The sequence below is a fragment of the Sus scrofa genome, chromosome 16 (assembly GCF_054392235.1).
Source record: "Sus scrofa isolate SSC_HxYL_T2T_F1_AM1 chromosome 16, Sscrofa_HxYL_maternal_Yorkshire_Landrace_v2.0, whole genome shotgun sequence".
NCBI lineage: Eukaryota > Metazoa > Chordata > Mammalia > Artiodactyla > Suidae > Sus > Sus scrofa.
Window position 1 is genome coordinate 46,050,112 of NC_139398.1, and position 17,228 is coordinate 46,067,339.

The 17,228-nt window shown below is 40.8% G+C and overlaps 1 protein-coding gene across 5 annotated transcripts in view; it reads right to left on the reverse strand.

Moving 5' to 3' along the window:
• CSPG4B (chondroitin sulfate proteoglycan family member 4B) overlaps window positions 1-17,228 on the reverse strand; it is a 126,452-nt gene that overhangs the window by 69,065 nt on the left and 40,159 nt on the right. For all 5 annotated transcript variants that reach the window (XR_014831299.1, XR_014831300.1, XR_002339745.2 and 2 more), the window contains exon 8: window positions 14,453-14,625. Coding sequence is in view for 1 of the 5 variants with exons in the window: in XM_013984766.3 (XP_013840220.2) it covers window positions 14,453-14,625 (173 nt within the window). In the remaining 4 variants the exon portion in view is untranslated. The remainder of the gene's footprint in view (window positions 1-14,452; window positions 14,626-17,228) is intronic.

Consider the following 17,228-nt stretch of genomic DNA (forward strand, 5'->3'; position numbering starts at 1 on the left):
TACACAATGGAATACTACTCAGCCATAAAAAAGAATGACATAATGCCATTTGCAGCAACATGGATGGAGCTAGAGAATCTCATACTGAATGAAATGAGCCAGAAAGACAAAGGCAAATACCATATGATATCACTTATAACTGGAATCTAATATCCAGCACAAATGAACATCTCCTCAGAAAAGAAAAGCATGGACTTGGAGAAGAGACTTGTGGCTGCCTGATGGGAGAGGGAGGGAGTGGGAGGGTTCGGGAGCTTGGGCTTATCAGACACAACTTAGATTTACAAGGAGATCCTGCTGAATAGCATTGAGAACTTTGTCTAGATACTCATGTTGCAACAGAAGAAAGGGTGGGGGAAAAATGTAATTGTAATGTATACATGTAAGGATAACCTGACCCCCTTGCTGTACAGTGGGAAAATAAAAAAAATTATTAATAAATAAATAAATAAATAAATAAATAAAAATGGAAGCAGAGGAGTGTAGAAGAATTTGAACCTTGGATTGATCAGACCTAAATTCAAATATAAATGCTATGACTGTCAGTTCTATGGCTTTTATGCAAGTCATTTAACCTCACTGAGCCTACATTTCTGCATGAAAATATAGAATAATATCTCACTGGTAGATACTCATTTGACCTAATTGGTCTGTTGCCATATCAATGAAAGTGGCAGGCCCTGGGCATTTCTGTCTTCAGTAACCAATTCCTTACAGGTAGAAGACTATATTCATTTTTTTAAATAGTGGCATGAGACTATTAAGCAATCATAAAGTTCTAAAATATGCCTAATAAAATAAATATTTTCCCATAAAACAAAGGAATTTGTAGGCTGGAATCTTGGCACGTATTTCAGAAATTTACTTCGAGTTGTTTTACAAATAAGTACTAGTTCACCATTCTAGACTTGGCATTTCAATAAATGTTTATTGGACAAATAAGCTACTAGAAAGTGGTTTACAAAATTTCATTATAATGTATATCTTTATATCACAAAGCAGTAGAAATCAGGCAATCCAAGACATTTCTTACCCATTCATCTAAAAAAAAAAAAAAAAACCATACTGAAAGTACCTAACTTTAATTGTGCCCTAAATATATGCCAGCCAATCTGATAGGCATATTATATAATGCATTTTATTTGATTTTGTTTTAGACAGGATTGTTATTACTATTTGACATATTAAAAAAAAAAAAAAAACAAGGAGTTCCCATCGTGGTACAGTGGTTAACGAATCCGACTAGGAACCATAAGGTTATGGGTTCGATCCCTGCCCTTGCTCAGTGGGTTAAGGATCTGGCGTTGCTGTGAGCTGTGGTGTAGGTCGCAGACTCGGCTCGTACCCTGTGTTGCTGTGGCTGTGGTGTAGGCTGGCGGCTGCAGCTCCGATTAGACCCCTAGTTTGGGAACCTCCATATGCCGCGGGAGCGGCCCAAGAAAGGGCAAAAAGACAAAAAAAAAAAAAAAAAAAAACCTGAGGAGTTCCCGTTGTGGCTTAGCGGTAACAAACCCAAATAGTATCCATGAGGATGAGGGTTCAATCCCTGGCCTTGCTCAGTGTGTTAAGTATCCAGTGTTGCTGTGGGCTGCAGTATAAGTCACAGACACAGCTCAGATTTGGCACTGCTGTGACTGTGGCACAAGCTGGCAGCTGCAGTTCCAATTTGACCCCTAGCCTGGGAACTTCCATATGCCTCAGGTGTGGCCCTAGAAAAAAAAGAAAAAAAACCCAAACCTGAGGCTCAGGAAATTTAAATAATTCACTCTAGCCAATAGGTGCAAGAACCAAGTTTTTAATCTAGTCATGTGTGACCTCAAAATTCATACTTTTTCCACTTTACTATATCTCTGTGTGAAAGCTCGGTGAGACTACCGTCAACCAAGAAATTCCCAAGTTATGCTCTCCAACCCCAAGGAGTCCAGTAATATGGAAAGTCAGTTGGTAGGTATGACTAGAGCAGACAGATGCCACTGTGGTCTGGCCTGTCTAGGACACAATTGCTATTGGCCAGAACTTGTAAGGACTTAAAGAAATAGTTCTACATAATGTATCGATTACAAGTAGCAAGTTAAGGGAAGGCTATATTCCAATTCTTTACAACTACCATTGTGGATCAGGTGGACTTTCTCTCAGAACATTGAGGGAAAGAGAGTAGGACCGAGGGGAAAGGCCCTTCCACCTGGCTCCAGACTGATGGCAATTCTTGTCTGGGCCCCTATGTGACTAGTAGATATCCACTTTCTTAAGGCTAAGTTTTTAAACCTCAAGGCAGAAGGTCATTATGAGTGCCCTTGGATGAGCCCAGGGGTAAAACAAGAGCTCTGTTATACCATGCTTGGTGAAGTCAACCATGGCCTAGAATCTGATGATTTTTTTTTGCTAAAATCACATGGACATTCCATAGATCCACAAAACTACACATGGTCCAGACTCAGTGTTGGAGAACATGACTATCAAGCTTGGCCAAAAGCAGGGCAAGAAAGCTCTGGATTATATCTTCATTTTGAGGGTCTTTTTTTATCCTTTTTAGAGCTGCACTCATAGCATATGAAAGCTCCCAGGCTAGGGGTCAAACCAGGGCTACAGCTGCCAGCCACCACCACAGCCACTGCAATGCAAGATCCGAGCCATGTCTACGACCTACACCATAGGCCACAGCAATGCCAGATCCTTAACCCACTGATCAAGGCCAAGGATCAAACCCACATCCTCACAGATACCAGTTGGGTTCCTAACCCGTTAAGCCACAATGAGAACTCCCTTAAGGGTCTTTCTAAATATACCTCCCCATCATCCTGATAAGAAAACCAAAACATGAGTCCTTTACACTGATCTGTCCCATACTGAGGCCTAAAAGTCAGTCACAGGTTTGAAATTCTCACTGGAGAAAAAAGTAACCAAATTATCTTAGGGTCAGCTGGGTGTAGAGGGAGGGAGAAGGGAGGAATCAGTCCATTCTCTTGATCCTCCACAACATGATGGCTTTGCCAAAGGTCCAAGTTGCTATATAATGCAATGACTGGCCAGGAAGAGCAATGGAAATAGAACTGGCCAAAAAATCTCTATCTTGGGCAGATATTCATGGGAAAAGGAGATGACATAAAGCCAAACAGTTCAAAAAAGATAAAGTTTCTAAGGAGATGGGATTAAGATGGAGCTCAACTTCTCTCCTAAAAACAACAAAATTCACAACGAAAGGCTGAGCAATCTTCAACCAAATGGACCAGAAACCTTAAAAAGGACATCCTACCCCAGAAGACAAAGAGGAGACCACATTAAGTGGTAGGAGGGGTGATTACATCATATAAAGAACCCCATACCTCCCAGGTGGGAAGCCCCACAGACTGGAAACTAAGAGACTCACCTATGGTTCACAGAGACTCACCTATGGTAAATTTTTGGGAAAATCTGGCCCCACCCATCAGTCAGTGCAGAGAAGCCCCAGGGCAAACAACCCAGGTGGCATCACAGCCCCACCCCTCAGTAAACAGGCTACCTAAAGACCCCTCAGGCACACAGCTGCCTCTAATCCCATCCAGAGACTAAGCCCCAACCACCAGAGGGATTAGAATCAGCTCCACCTACCAGTGGGCAGGCATCAGTCCCTCCCATCAGGAAGCCTACAGCAAGCCCCCATACCAACTTCAGCCACAAGGGGGGCAGCCACCAAAAGTAAGAGAGGCTGCAACTCTATTATCTGTAAAAAGGTCACAACGCCAAAAACCTATAAAAATGAAAAGACAGAGAACTATAACTCAGATGAGGGAGAAAGGAAAAAACCCCAGAAAATCAGCTAAGCGATGAGGAGATTCTTAGCCTCCAGGAAAAAGACTTTGGACTGTTGATGCTGAAGATGATGCAAGACATTGGAAATAAACTGGAGGCAAAGATGGATAACTTACAGGAAACACTGAGCAAAGAGATACAAGATATAAAACTTAAACACGAAGAGATGCAAAATACAATAACTGAAATAAATTCAGTAGAAGCAGCTAACAGCAGAATACAGAAGGCAGAAGAACGAATAAGTGAGGTGGAGGACAGATTAGTAGAAATTACGAATGTGGAACAGAAAAGAGAAAAAAGATTGAAAACAAATGAAGAGAGTCTCAGAGAACTCTGGGACAACGTTAAACGCACCAACATCCGTATTATAGGGGTGGAAGAAGGAGGAGAGAGAGAGAAGGGGACAGAAAAAGTATTCCAAGAGATAATAGCCAAAAACTTCCCAAACATGGGAAAGGAACCACTCACAACGAGTACCATACAAAAAGATAAAGTTTCTGAGGTTCCATGTAGGTTAACCAAAAAATCCTAAGGGCTAAGACTTGGAAAACAACAAGCTCCTGTGCTCTGATGGTTGAGCACAGAGAAGAAAACACCTCTCTATGTGGCCTTTCTTATTTCCACCAGGACTGGCACTAATGTTTGCAGAAAGCAGCTGGGCATAGAAGGTTCAGGGTTTCCGGAAGAGGTCACAAGTCTGGGGCAGCCCAGGGTGCACAGCTTAGAGGGTGCCTAGCTAGGTATCAGCCTAAATAAAGTGGGACTGGAGTAAATCCCAAGAGTGATTCCCCTTAGTGGAAATGGGTGGAAGAGGGACTGAAGGAAAATTTAGTTCCCAAATGGTGATATCTGGAAATCTCCAGCTAGAAATGGTCCAAATAATTATTTATGGCTCTCCATGACTGGGTCATTCTCTGCATAAAAAATATTAGAACAAAAAGCTTTTCAAGGTGCTTAAAATAGATCCATCTACAGCCCTACCTGGCAGAGAGGTCCAAATCCACATTTGTATGGAAGTAGACATAGATTTTCATGGGCCTTATACCATTACGAGAATGGAGGCTTTTAATAAAACTATCAAATATAAAAGGTGATTCAGAAGTTCCCGTTGTGGCTCAGCAGGTTAAGAACCCAACATAGTATCCATGAGGCTGTGGGTTCAATCCCTGGCCTCATTCAGTAGGTTAAGGTTCCCATGTTGCAGCAAGCTCTGGCTTAGGTTGAAGATGCATCTTGGATTTGGTGTTGCTGTGGCTGTGGCGTAGGCCTCAACTACAGATTCAATTCATCCCTGAGCCTGGGAACTTCCATATGCTGCAGGTTCGGCCAGAAAAAGAAAAGAAAAAGAAAAAAAAAAAAAAAGTGATTCATTATGAAAGAGTAGTAGGCAGTATGGACATCTTGCTTTTGTTATATATGAGTGTAGGAGGCTAAAAATGCCCACCAAAGATATCAGGTCCAAATCTTGAACCTGTGAATGTTATCTTACATGGCAAAGACTTTGCAGGTGTGATTAAGTTAAGAAGCCTAGACTGAAGAGTATCCTGGATTATCCAGGTGGGCCCTAGCTGCAGTCATATACATCCTCACAAGGGGGAGGCAGAGAGTCTAATGACACAGACAGAAAAGTGAAGCATTATCTTTTTCAATGAAAGTTTTGCCCAGATATATGCCCGGGAGTAGGATTGCTAGATCATGTGGTAGTTCTATATTTTTAGTTTTCTGAGGTATCTCCATACAGTTTTCCATAGTGGTTGTACCAATTTATGATCCCACCAACAGTGCAGAAGGGTTCCCTTTTGTCCACACCCTCTATAGCATTTGTTATTTGTAGACTTTTTTTTTTTTTTTTTGGCCTCCCTGCAGCATATGGAACTCCACAGCCAGGGATCAGATTTCAGCCATAACCTCCAACTAAGCCACAGGATCCTTACCCCTCTGTGAGCTGGGGATTGACCCGTGTCCCAGCACTCCCAAGACACTGCAGATACCATTGCACCATAGCAAGAGCTCCATTTGTAATTCTGACCAGTGTGAAGTGGTACTTCATTGAGGTTTGATTTATATTTCTCTAATACTTAGTGATGTTGAGAACTTTCTCATGTGCCTGTTAGCCATCTGTATGTCTTCTTTGCAGAAATATCTGTTTGGGTCTTCTGCCAATTTTTTTAATTGGGTTGTTTTGCTGTTGAGTTGTATGAGTTGTTTGTATATTTTGGAGATTAAGCCCTTCTCAGTTGTATTGTTTGAAACTATTTTCTCTCATTCTGTAGGTTGTCTTTCTTTCTCTTTCTTTCTTTTCTTTCTTCCTCTCTTTCTTTCTTTCTTTCTTTCTTTCTTTCTTTCTTTCTTTCTTCTTTCTTTCTTTCTATGGTTTCCTTTGTTGTGAAAAAGCTTGTAAGTTTGATTAGGTCCCATTGGTTTACTTTTGTTTTTATTTCTGTTGCTTTGGATGACTGACATAAGAAAACATTTGTATGGTTGATGTCATATGTTCTCTTCTAGGAGTTTTATGGTGTCTTGTCTTATGGTTAAATCTTTAAGCCGGTTTCAGTTTATTTTTGTGCATGGTGTGAGGGTGTGTTGTAGTTTCATTGATTTACTTACACCTGTCCAGTTTTCCCAGAACCACTTGCTGAAAAGACTGTCTTTTTCCCATTTTATATTCTTGCCTCCGTTGTTAAAGATTAACTGACCTTAGGTGTCTGGGCTCTCTATTCTATTTCACTGGTCTGTATGTCTGTTTTGGTACCAGTACCACACTGTCCTGATTACTGCAGCTTCATAATCATTAAAAAAGATACATGCACCCCTGTGTTCATTACAGCACTATTCACAACAGCCAAGACATGGAAACAACCTAAATATCCATCAACAGATGAATGGATTAAGAAGATGTGGTACATATACACAACAGAATACTACTCAGCCATAAAAAGAATAAAACAATGCCATTTGCAGCAACATGGATGGAACTGAGACTTTCATACTAAGTGAAGTCAGAAAGAGAAAGACAAATACCATATGATATCATTTATATCTGGAATCTAATATACGGCATAAATGAACCTATCTACAGAAAAGAAACAAACTCACAGACATGGAGAACAGACTTGTGATTGCCAAGGGGTAGGGAGAGGAGTGGGAGGGACTGGGAGTTTGGGGTTAATAGATGCAAACTATTGCATTTGGAATGGATAAGCAATGAAATCCTGCTGTATTGCACAGGAAACTATGTCCAGTCACTTGTGATGGAACATGATGGTGGATAATGTGAGAAAAAGGATGTATATATGTGTATAACTAGGTCAGTTTTCTGTACAGCAGAAATTGACAAAACATTGTAAATCAACTATAATAAAATATTTTTAAAAATTAAAAGAACACGTAGCTTAAAGCCACAAAAGGAAAAGAAAGAAAGAAGGAAGGAAGGAAAGAAAAGAAAGGAAAGGGCATTGTGACTGTGGAGACAGTGAGACAGTGATTGGAGTGATGAGGCTACATGCCAGGAAATGCTGGCAGCTACCCGAAGCTGGAAGAGGCAAGGAGGAAATTCTCCCCGAGAGCTCCCAGAGGGAGCATGGTCCTGCTGACACCTTGATTTCAGCCCAGTGAAATGGAGTTCCAACTTCTGGCCTCCAGAACTATGAGATAATACACTTCTTCTGTTTTAAGCTGCCAAGTTTGTGGTAACTTATTACATCAGCCTTAGGAAATTAATACAAGGAAGAAGGATAAACCATGCTCACTGAAATGGGAATTAGTTCAATCTACTTTTTCAAAGAAAGAGCCAAAAGTTTAAGAGAAAGAAACATTTTTGGTTATTCAAAGCCACTGGACTAGGACCCACCAGCCAATTTCACATTTGAACAATGAATAGGTGAATAAGTGGCAATGCAATAGAATAATTTCTACACATGGAAAAAATATGTTAACACATAATTCAGTGGACTCTAAGAGCCAAACCAAAATTGCCAAAAAAAAAACAAAAAAAAAAAACTTGTGGAAATGTTCAGAATGCCCACTGAGCCTAGTTGCTATTGAGCTCATCGATGAGGAGACCCCAAGAAAGCAGGGATGTGGTGTGGGTAAGGCAGGGGTGACCACTAACACAAAGAAACTTATTCTTCCCTGCTCAGAAAAGTAAAGGACCAAAGTTTAATGATCCCATTGTACTTGCTCTCCACTAAGGTGTAATAAATTAATTTCTATCCTATAGGAAATGTGTTTACAATTTCTTTTTTCATTGTTTTTTTTTTTTCCCCACTGTACAGCATGGGGACCCAGTTACACATACATGTATATATACAGTATTTTTTTTTCACAATTTGTTAAAATTTAAGTGTTGTCTTGAGCAAGAAACCAAGAGTCTAGAAGAAGAGGTAATTAGACAAAATTTATAACCCAGAATCGATTGTATTATTTTTCAGTGTGTTCTAGAAACCTCTATCTGTGTTGCAGCAGCAAGCGAGATGAAGATGGATGATCTTCTACCCACAACAGCACAATGGCTAAAATGTAATTACTGGCTTTATGAAAAAGAAAAAAGGCCAGGAATCATAAACCTCAAAACCAGAACACTTTGCTTTTTAATGATTCTAAATTATCTAAATAAGCACTGGAATGAAAATCACTCAATTACCCTTGAGATCTACTAGGAAGAGATTAGCGCTTTAGAGAATTCAATTCACTCTTACTTTGTTTATACATTCTTTGAAAGGAACAGTAATTTCTCTAAATTTGTAAAAAGTTTTCATTTCATTTTAAAATGTGATGATTCTTCTATTGAAATTGTCATATAGTTTTTCCCATTAGGCCTGTTATGTGTTTTATATTAAACCATTTTTATCTTCTTATAAAATCTAGATGCTTACTAATCTACTGAATTATATTTTTAAAAATTAAAAAAAAAGTAAAAAAAATAAATTGTGATGATTCTCCTTCTCTGTATATTCATACGTTTAACTCTTCAGGATATAAGATTTTAAGCATAAGCTTTTGTGGTTTAGCTTTTCCCATTAGGCAGGTGTCATACGGTGCAAAATAAGGATGTCATTTGTTTACTTTGGTAGATTAACATGGGATGGTTTGAAAACCACGAATTTATTCCAGGATAAGAAAATATCTTGAGCTGTAACCTAACAGATGCTTTCCCCGCAATTACTTTGCCAAAAGACAATATTAAGCATAATGGAGAACGTCGAGATTTCTTTCACAAGCTATACATACAGAGCCACTGATTAAAATGGTCAATTTGTTTATCCATCAAAAGCAAGAAAGGGTGTAGTTTTATAAGCAAATAACATGGAGTTTCTGCCTCACCCAGCTGAGGGTAGTAAAGAGTTGGAAAGAATTCAGTCCTTTAAGATGAGAAAGAGAACTCAACCATTATCTGCCTAAAACACTGTCCCAATCAGACACTGAGCCAGTTATGGGTTGGACCTCACTCTTGAAATTAGAAAAACTGGTCTAGAAAGCCAAAAAGCAATCAAAGCCATTTCATCATGTGAACATGGCTAAACAGCTCTAAGCAACTTTTACAACTGAAATTATAATATCTCTTCTTACCAACCAGATTGAAAAGGACTAATCAAAGCACATAATATGTACTCAATAAATGTCCTTGTTAAGGAATTTCAGAGAAAATGTTTTAATCATCATCAATGCCTCCAAAACCTATATCACTCTTTCTTTCTTTCTTTTTTTTTTTTTTTTTTTGTCTTTTGTCTCTTTAGGGCCACACCTTCGGCATATGGAGATTCCCAAGCTAGGGGTCTAATCAGAGCTGTTGCTGCCAGCCCATGCCAGAGCCACAGCAATGCCAGATCCAAGCTGCATCTGCGACCTACACCACAGCTCACAGCAACACCAGATCCTTAACCCACTGAGCGAGGCCAGGGATCAAACCTGAAACCCCATGGTTCCCAGTTGGATTTGTTTTCACTGTACCAAGATGGGAACTCCTACCACTCTTTCTTTTACTTCCCAAAATGTTCTGGAGCTGCTGAGGAGTAAATCTGAGCCACCATAAAATGGCTGCAGTTGACCAAGGCCCTAATTGGGGACCTGAATTAGGGTCTCTATTTAGGGTCCTGTTGTTTTAGGCCATGAAACTCAGATTTTAGCAAAAAATTCACATTCCACTTGCATGTGATGGAGACAGGATCTGAAAAGAGGAAAATCGGGGAGATAATGTTTCTTCCAGTCACAAATTAAAATGTACATTTTTGAACACACAAGCTAAACAGAATTGGAATCCCTTCAGGTGAACTCCAACTGTACTGAATTTACTGATGATGCCCTATTCTTTTTCAATACTAATCTTCTGCTTTAGTGTTTTCTAATTTTATCTTTACAATAAGCATGTGTTATTTCTGTACTCAAAAAAACCACACACACTGAGAGCCAGAGTTGCATTTGGGTTTATATCCTTACAAAGTTTCCTCTGCACACTCTCCTCTCCACACATTACTGGTGTTCTTTATAACTATTTAAGTGGAAAGGGAGACACAGTATTTCGGTGAAACTTATTCACAGAAACTTGGAAATTTAGCCAAACATATCCTGCAAAGACACCTCAACTTTGTACAGCAGCTGTCAGCTGCTCTGGTGAGGGGTCCTTCCACTGGGTCCTCCCTGCTCTGACCCTCTGGGGTGGGATCTTTGGTACCCAGTCCAAGGCCTCATTCTGCCTCCTGCCTGTGCTCTGCCCAAGGATGAAGTGCTGCTGGATCCAGGCGTGAGGCCCCCTGACATTTTCCTCAGCCCCCTCCTCTCGTCATCACTCAGGGAAATGTATTCTAGAACACCAGGGACTCTCTCACAAAGGGAAAAGAAAGCAGGTTACAGGGTGAAGTAAATGTCATTTTCTTCTAATGACCTCATTTCCATTTATTAAATCACTGCAGCACATTAGGGTAAACACAGCAGCCAATTCCAGTGTCCCAGAAAATCGCTTGCCCTGTGAAACAAGTCCTTGGGCTACTATGAGAGCAAAGGAACTTCTCACATCTTCAAGGATGGAAGGCAATCACAACAGCCTTATCTACCATTTATTTAGTGTCCACTACATGTGGGGCAGTGTGCTAGGCATTTTGTATTCATTATCTGTGTTAATTCCTTACACACTCAAGAGGAAAGTATAACCTACTGGATAGGAGCATGGCCTATAGTGGAGACCCTGGATTTGAATCCTGGCTCTGGGGAGTTCCCATCGTGGCTTAGCAGTAATGAACCCAATTGGTATCCACGAGGATAAGGATTTGATCCCTGGCCTCGTTCAGTGGGTTAAGGATCCGGCATTGCTGTGAGCTGTCGTGTTGGTTGCAGACAGGGCTCAGATCTGGCGTTGCTGTGGCAATGGGGCCGGGCAGCAGCTGTAGCTCTGATTCAACCCCTAGCCTGGGAACCTCCATATGCCACAAGTATGGCCCTAAAAAGATTAAAACAAACAAAAAAATAAGTCTTGACTCTGCCACTTCTAAGCTGTGTAGCTGTGGGCAAGGTGCTTAACTTCCCTGTGCTTTAGGATCCAAGCCTGTTAAGTGACATGATGAGTAGTAGAGAAGAACGCTTAGAATGGAGCTTGGGACATGGGGAACGTTCAAAATAGTTTCAGTTATCATTACTACTATAGTCCCTCATTTTATAGATCAGGAAACAGGTTCAAAAGATAGGTCATTTGCCATAACTCACAGAGCTAATCCAGATCTTCTGACTTTAGAGGCCAAGGCATTGTCCTCAGTCATGAGTGGTCAGCAGTGGATCAAGGAGCAGAAACAGGGTGCCAGATTCCTAAATTATGTGCTCTTTCCATACTCACACACTGAAGACAGAGAGTGTGGGCTGCTGTGCCAAATTTCCAGCCTCCAAATAAATCTTAGATGTTGCTTTGGGGAGACAGGAATCATCACATCCAGGAGTGTACTTGCAGATAAGGCCTGATACACGGTCTGATGCCTTGTGTACAACAGAAGGAGCTCTCCTTTGTCCCTTGAGTTAAAGCACTGAGCCAGGCACAGTGGGTGCATGCTTTGGAGAAGAAAGGGCTGTGTGAGGTGAGAAGGGTCGTCTCCTGGACCATTTGAGAACAGACTCCTCTCTTACCACACCTGACCTGTGACATTGCTCAGTGTGTGCTTCCATGACGGAGCCTGCCCCTTGCCTCCATGAGGACCAACAGCTGGGTCTAAAGCCCTTTACCCCAGATACACCTGTGCAGGTCCTTTATGGCCCTGAGCCCCAGTGTAACACATCATCCACAGACTATCACCTGCCACTGATACATTTTCTTGACACTTGCCTCATGGTTCGTAAAGTAGAAGGAATAATGGGAGGAAAAATAAAACCTTAAAATAATTGGATTTTAATCACTAAGACTCTGCCTGCCTTATAACTAGCCTCGGGTTTTAATTCCTGTTTACAAATATGTGGTCTCAGGAAGGCAGTTTGTTTTTACAGGAAAATGTGCTCAATGTATCATAAACAGTTTTCCAATTACCAGGCTAGCCCACCATGGTGGATGGTTCTATTGTTCCAGTGCCTCCTCCCTATGAGATGCTTATCCATCCCCACCCCACTGACATCAGGCTCTCTCACATGACTTTCTTTAGTCAGTGAGAGGTATGCACTTCCGAGCATAAACTTTAGGAGTTATCACATGGTTCCACCATCATTACTTTTCTCCCTGTTGCAAATATGGCAATGCCCAAGGGAGGTCCCCTCCTTCAACTTGGACCCTGGAATAAAGGACAAATGTAGAACAGACCCACAGCCAACCCATGGGCCATGTACAATATATGTGAGAAATAAGCTTTTGTTGTTGTAAGCCATTGAGATTGAGAAGTTGTTTATTACTGCAGCATAACCTACCACCATGTCTACTAAAGCCTGTTTATTTATTTATTTATTTATTTGCATTTTAGGGCCACAGTTGAAGCATATAGAGGTTCCCAGGCTAGGAGTCCAATGGGAGCTGTAGCCGCTGGCCTACACCACAGCTACAGCAACACCAGATCTGAGCCACATCTGTGACCTACACCACAGCTCACAGCAACGCTGGATCCTTAACCCACTAAGCAAGGCCAGGGATTGAACCTGCAACCTCATGGTTCCTAGTTGGATTCTTTTCAGCTGTGCCACGATAGGAACTATAACTAAAGCCTATTTAGATCATATTAATCTGAAATATTATATATTTGAGATGAAATGTAGTGGAAACTTGAGTTCTCATTGTGGCTGGGTGGGTGAAGAACTCAACGTTGTCTCCGTGAGGATGTGGGTACCATCCCTGGCCTCACTCAGTGGGTTTAAGGATCTGGCATTGCCACAAGCTCCGGCACAGGTCAAAGACACAGTTCAGATATGACATTGCTGTGGTTGTGGCATAGGCCAGCAGCTGCAGCTCCGATTCGACCTCTAGCCTGGGATCTTCCATATATGGAAGGTGTGGCTATAGAAAGAAAAAAAAGAAAAGTAGTGAAAACTAATGCTTGAAACGATCACCATTAAAAAATAATCCTGTTTTTTTTTTTTTTTTTTTTTTTTTTTTTTTTTTTTTTTTTTTTTTTTTTTAAAGAACTAGGGCTAGTCATCTTTATACGACTGATATTCTTGCCAGTATTCTAAATGTAAACTGAATGGGCAGGTTTTGATGCCGTTAGGCACATTAAGTACCCTTACAGAATGTAGTTTTTATCCTAATCTCTTTTTGCTTCCTCCAGAATGCATCTGTGAACTAGAGAATTTACACTTCCTCTTTTCAGTGTCACTTTCAGAACTTTTGCTAACCTCATGATCTGTTCCCTTAAAAGCATCCCAGACAAAGGTGATTGCAAAGCAAAAGCTAAATTCAATTCTGTCACATCACAGTGGGGAAAAATGGCTCAACAGTTAAAGGTAGACTTTTGATTCATTCTATTTCCTCTAAATTTGATTTTGGACTTTTTTATTCCTTAGTCATACAAAGCTAAAGCTAGATCAGCTCCCTGTACTCACTCTCTAAGAATGGAAAAAATAACGCTGAATGGCAAGCAAGAAATGTTATATTCAAGAAAACCATTTGGAAATGTAGATGTTTAGAAAATGAAATGCCATATAAGCAAACCAGTCAGTCAGATTTCTAGGATGCAAAAGTGAAAAAAAATACAAAAATGAAACAAACAAACCTTTAAAGGCTTATGCATTTAAATAAAAAGGTACATAGAAAGTGGTGGTAAAGTACCAGTGAAGTTGAAAACAGATGGCTCTGGATACAGATTAAACACACACACATACCTTATATACATACGTATTTATACGCATACATATAACTGTAACATATGAAATTATATATAACTCTGCTTTGGGTTTCCTCTTAAATTTGTCTCTAGTGATAAAAGGATCCCTTCTTATTTATTAGACAGGGGGTGTGAATTTGCTTGGTGTTTTCTGACAGCTGTGTTCCATCATATGATCACTACGAAGTGTCCAGTTTTCAAAAAAAAAAAAAAAAACGCTTAAAGGCAGACATCTGATTCGCTCTATTTCCAGCACAGCTGGAATGAGTAATTGCCTGGGCAAAGGGGCACATCTGCTTGGTTCAACAAGATGCAGACAAGTGAGAGGGCTGCCCTGCAGCGACGCCCAGCCCTCCCCAGCTACATAGGCAAACTTTAGGACTCACCAGATTCTGCGTAAATACGGAAACATCCTCTGTGCTGTTGTCAGAATTTACTCGCACCAACCTCCCAAGTCTAGGGGAACTTACAACCGTAAAGGTTATGGTTCTATTTCCTGCACTGTCCACATCATTGGTCACAGCTCTCAAGTCACAAGATGAAAGGGGCTTTATGGAACCTAAGTGAAGATTAAAACATGCATATAAGTATGAAGCATATGAAGGCTACAGTTAATGAAACGATCTTTAGAGACCCCTGAAAATTCTGGAAAACACCTGGCTATGCATGGAGGACTGGCCAGCTCTAACTTGAAATTGGGCCAAGAGAGGCTAGTGATCTGTCAGGCTTGTTTGTCGACATGCTTTGCTACTGGGGCCAGAGATGAAGGAGGAAAATCCCTCTGCTGCATGTCTAACTGATCTTGAGAGAAAGAAGGCAGTGCCAGGTGAGTGACACCCAGCTCAGCTCTGAGCACAGGAAGGGGGAGCTGACCCTGTGCATGGAGAGAACAGGAGACAGCACTGTCCCCTGGGAGGACAGGTGTGTCCTGGCCTGACGGTGGCTACAGGTACTCAATGGAATGTCTATCTGTGGACACCTGGGGGAGAGACTGGCTCTGCAAGAAACATGAGCCATCTCTAGAGGACCTCCAGACATGTACATTGCATGGACAACGTGGGGAGGGAAGGGCCCATGTGGATGTTAAGGGGAGAAGAACAAGTGATGAATGGGTCTGTGTACTAATGTGACCTCACTGACAACCAGAGAGAGAGAGACTTGGGGACATTCAGGTTAGAGCAGTGTTTCTCAAATGCTCTGTGGTGAAGGATAAGAATTCCCCACCCCCCATCCACTGTGGACCAATAATTTCCAATAATTTAATAAAATACAATAAAAAGTTGCAGCAATGTCAAATTGCTATAAAAATTTGTAAACGCTTCCTTTCACTTTTCATTCTTATCAGTTCACAGACTAGAAGGTCCCTGGATCACAACTGGAGAGGCAGAGGGCTGGAATACATATCCTTGTATTTGCATGGATTTAAGGGACATCCCCAACCTGATAGGATGGCAGATCTGGGAGAGACTGACATCCTGGCCCAGAATCTCATGTTTTCTTTTCTGTTTTAGCTATTACTAAAGGGCTTTAGCATTAGGCCTTGCACAGAGCAGCTCTTAGAGTAGACACTTCATAAATTGTTTATGAAGTTGAGTCAATCACTCAATAAAAATTAAGCCTCTTAAATGATATCTGTTTTGCTTTTTTTTTTTTTTTGTCTTTTTGACAATTCTTGGGCCGCTCCTGCGGCATATGGAGATTCCCAGGCTAGGGGTCCAATCGGAGCTGTAGCCACCGGCCTACGCCAGAGCCACAGCAATGCGGGATCCGAGCTGCGTCTGCAACCTACATCACAGCTCATGGCAACGCCGGATCCTTAACCCATTGAGCAAGGCCAGGGATCGAACCTGCAACCTCATGGTTCCTAGTTGGATTCATTAACCACTGAGCCACAACGGGAACGCCCCCATTTTGCTTTCCTTACTCAAACTTCATAGTCTTGGAGAACGAGGGCCGTCAAACCACATTAGGTGCTTAAAGGCAGGATCTGGACTACAGTTAATACATGGAGAAGCTGGTTTTTGAAACGATTTTTAAACATGAAAGGATTATTCTGAGCCTTCAATTTAGAGGCCTTCAAAATACCTGACAACAAAAACAAAAATAAGCAAGTGGGACTACAACTGCTCAGCAGAGGAAACCATCAATGAAATGAAAAGGCAACATCTGGAATGGGAGAAAAGATTTTCAAACCATGTATCTGGTAAGGGATTAATACTCAAAATATGTAAAGATCTCATACAACTTAGTAGCAAAAAATCCAGGCAACTCAAATAAAAAAACAGGCAAAGGACCTAAACAGACATTTTTCCAAAGAACTCTTACAAATAGGCAATAGGTACATGAAAAGGTGCTCATCAACACTAATCATCAGGGAAGCAAATCAAAAACACAATGAGGTATCACCTCACTCCTGTTAGGATGTCCATTATCAAAAAGACAAGAAATAACAAATGCTAGTGAGGATGTGGGGAAAAGGGAAGCTTTGTGCACTGTTGGTGGGAATGTAAATTGGTGCAGTCACTATGGAAAATAGTATGGAGATTCCTTAAGAAATTGAAAATAGAACTGCTATACGATCCAGCAATCCCATTTCTAGGTATATATTCAAAGGAAACGAAACCATTATCTTCAAGAGAAATCTGTACTCTCAAGTTTATTGCAGCATTATTCACAATAGCCAAGGTATGGAAACATCCTTAAATGTCCACCAGTGAATGAATGGATCCACAAAATGTTGTAAAATGTGGGGTACGTACACACACACACACACACACACACACACACACACACACACACACACTAGAATATCATTCAACCTTGAAAAAGAAGGAAATCCTGTCATTTGCAACAATGTGGGTGAAGCTAAGGGCAATGCGTTTAGTGAAACAAGCTAGATAGAGAAAGACAAACACTACATGGTATCATTTATATGTGGAATCTTTAAAAAAAAAAGTCTAACTCACAGAGAAAGAATGGAAAGTGGTTGCTGGGAGAGGTAAAGGAAATGGGTAGAGGTTGGTAAAAGGGTACAAACTTTTAGTCATAAAATAAATAAGGTCTGAGGATCCAATGTATAACATGGTGACTATAATTAATAACACTATTGTATAACTGAAATTTGCTAAGAGAGTAGAACTTAAATGTTCTCACACGCACCAA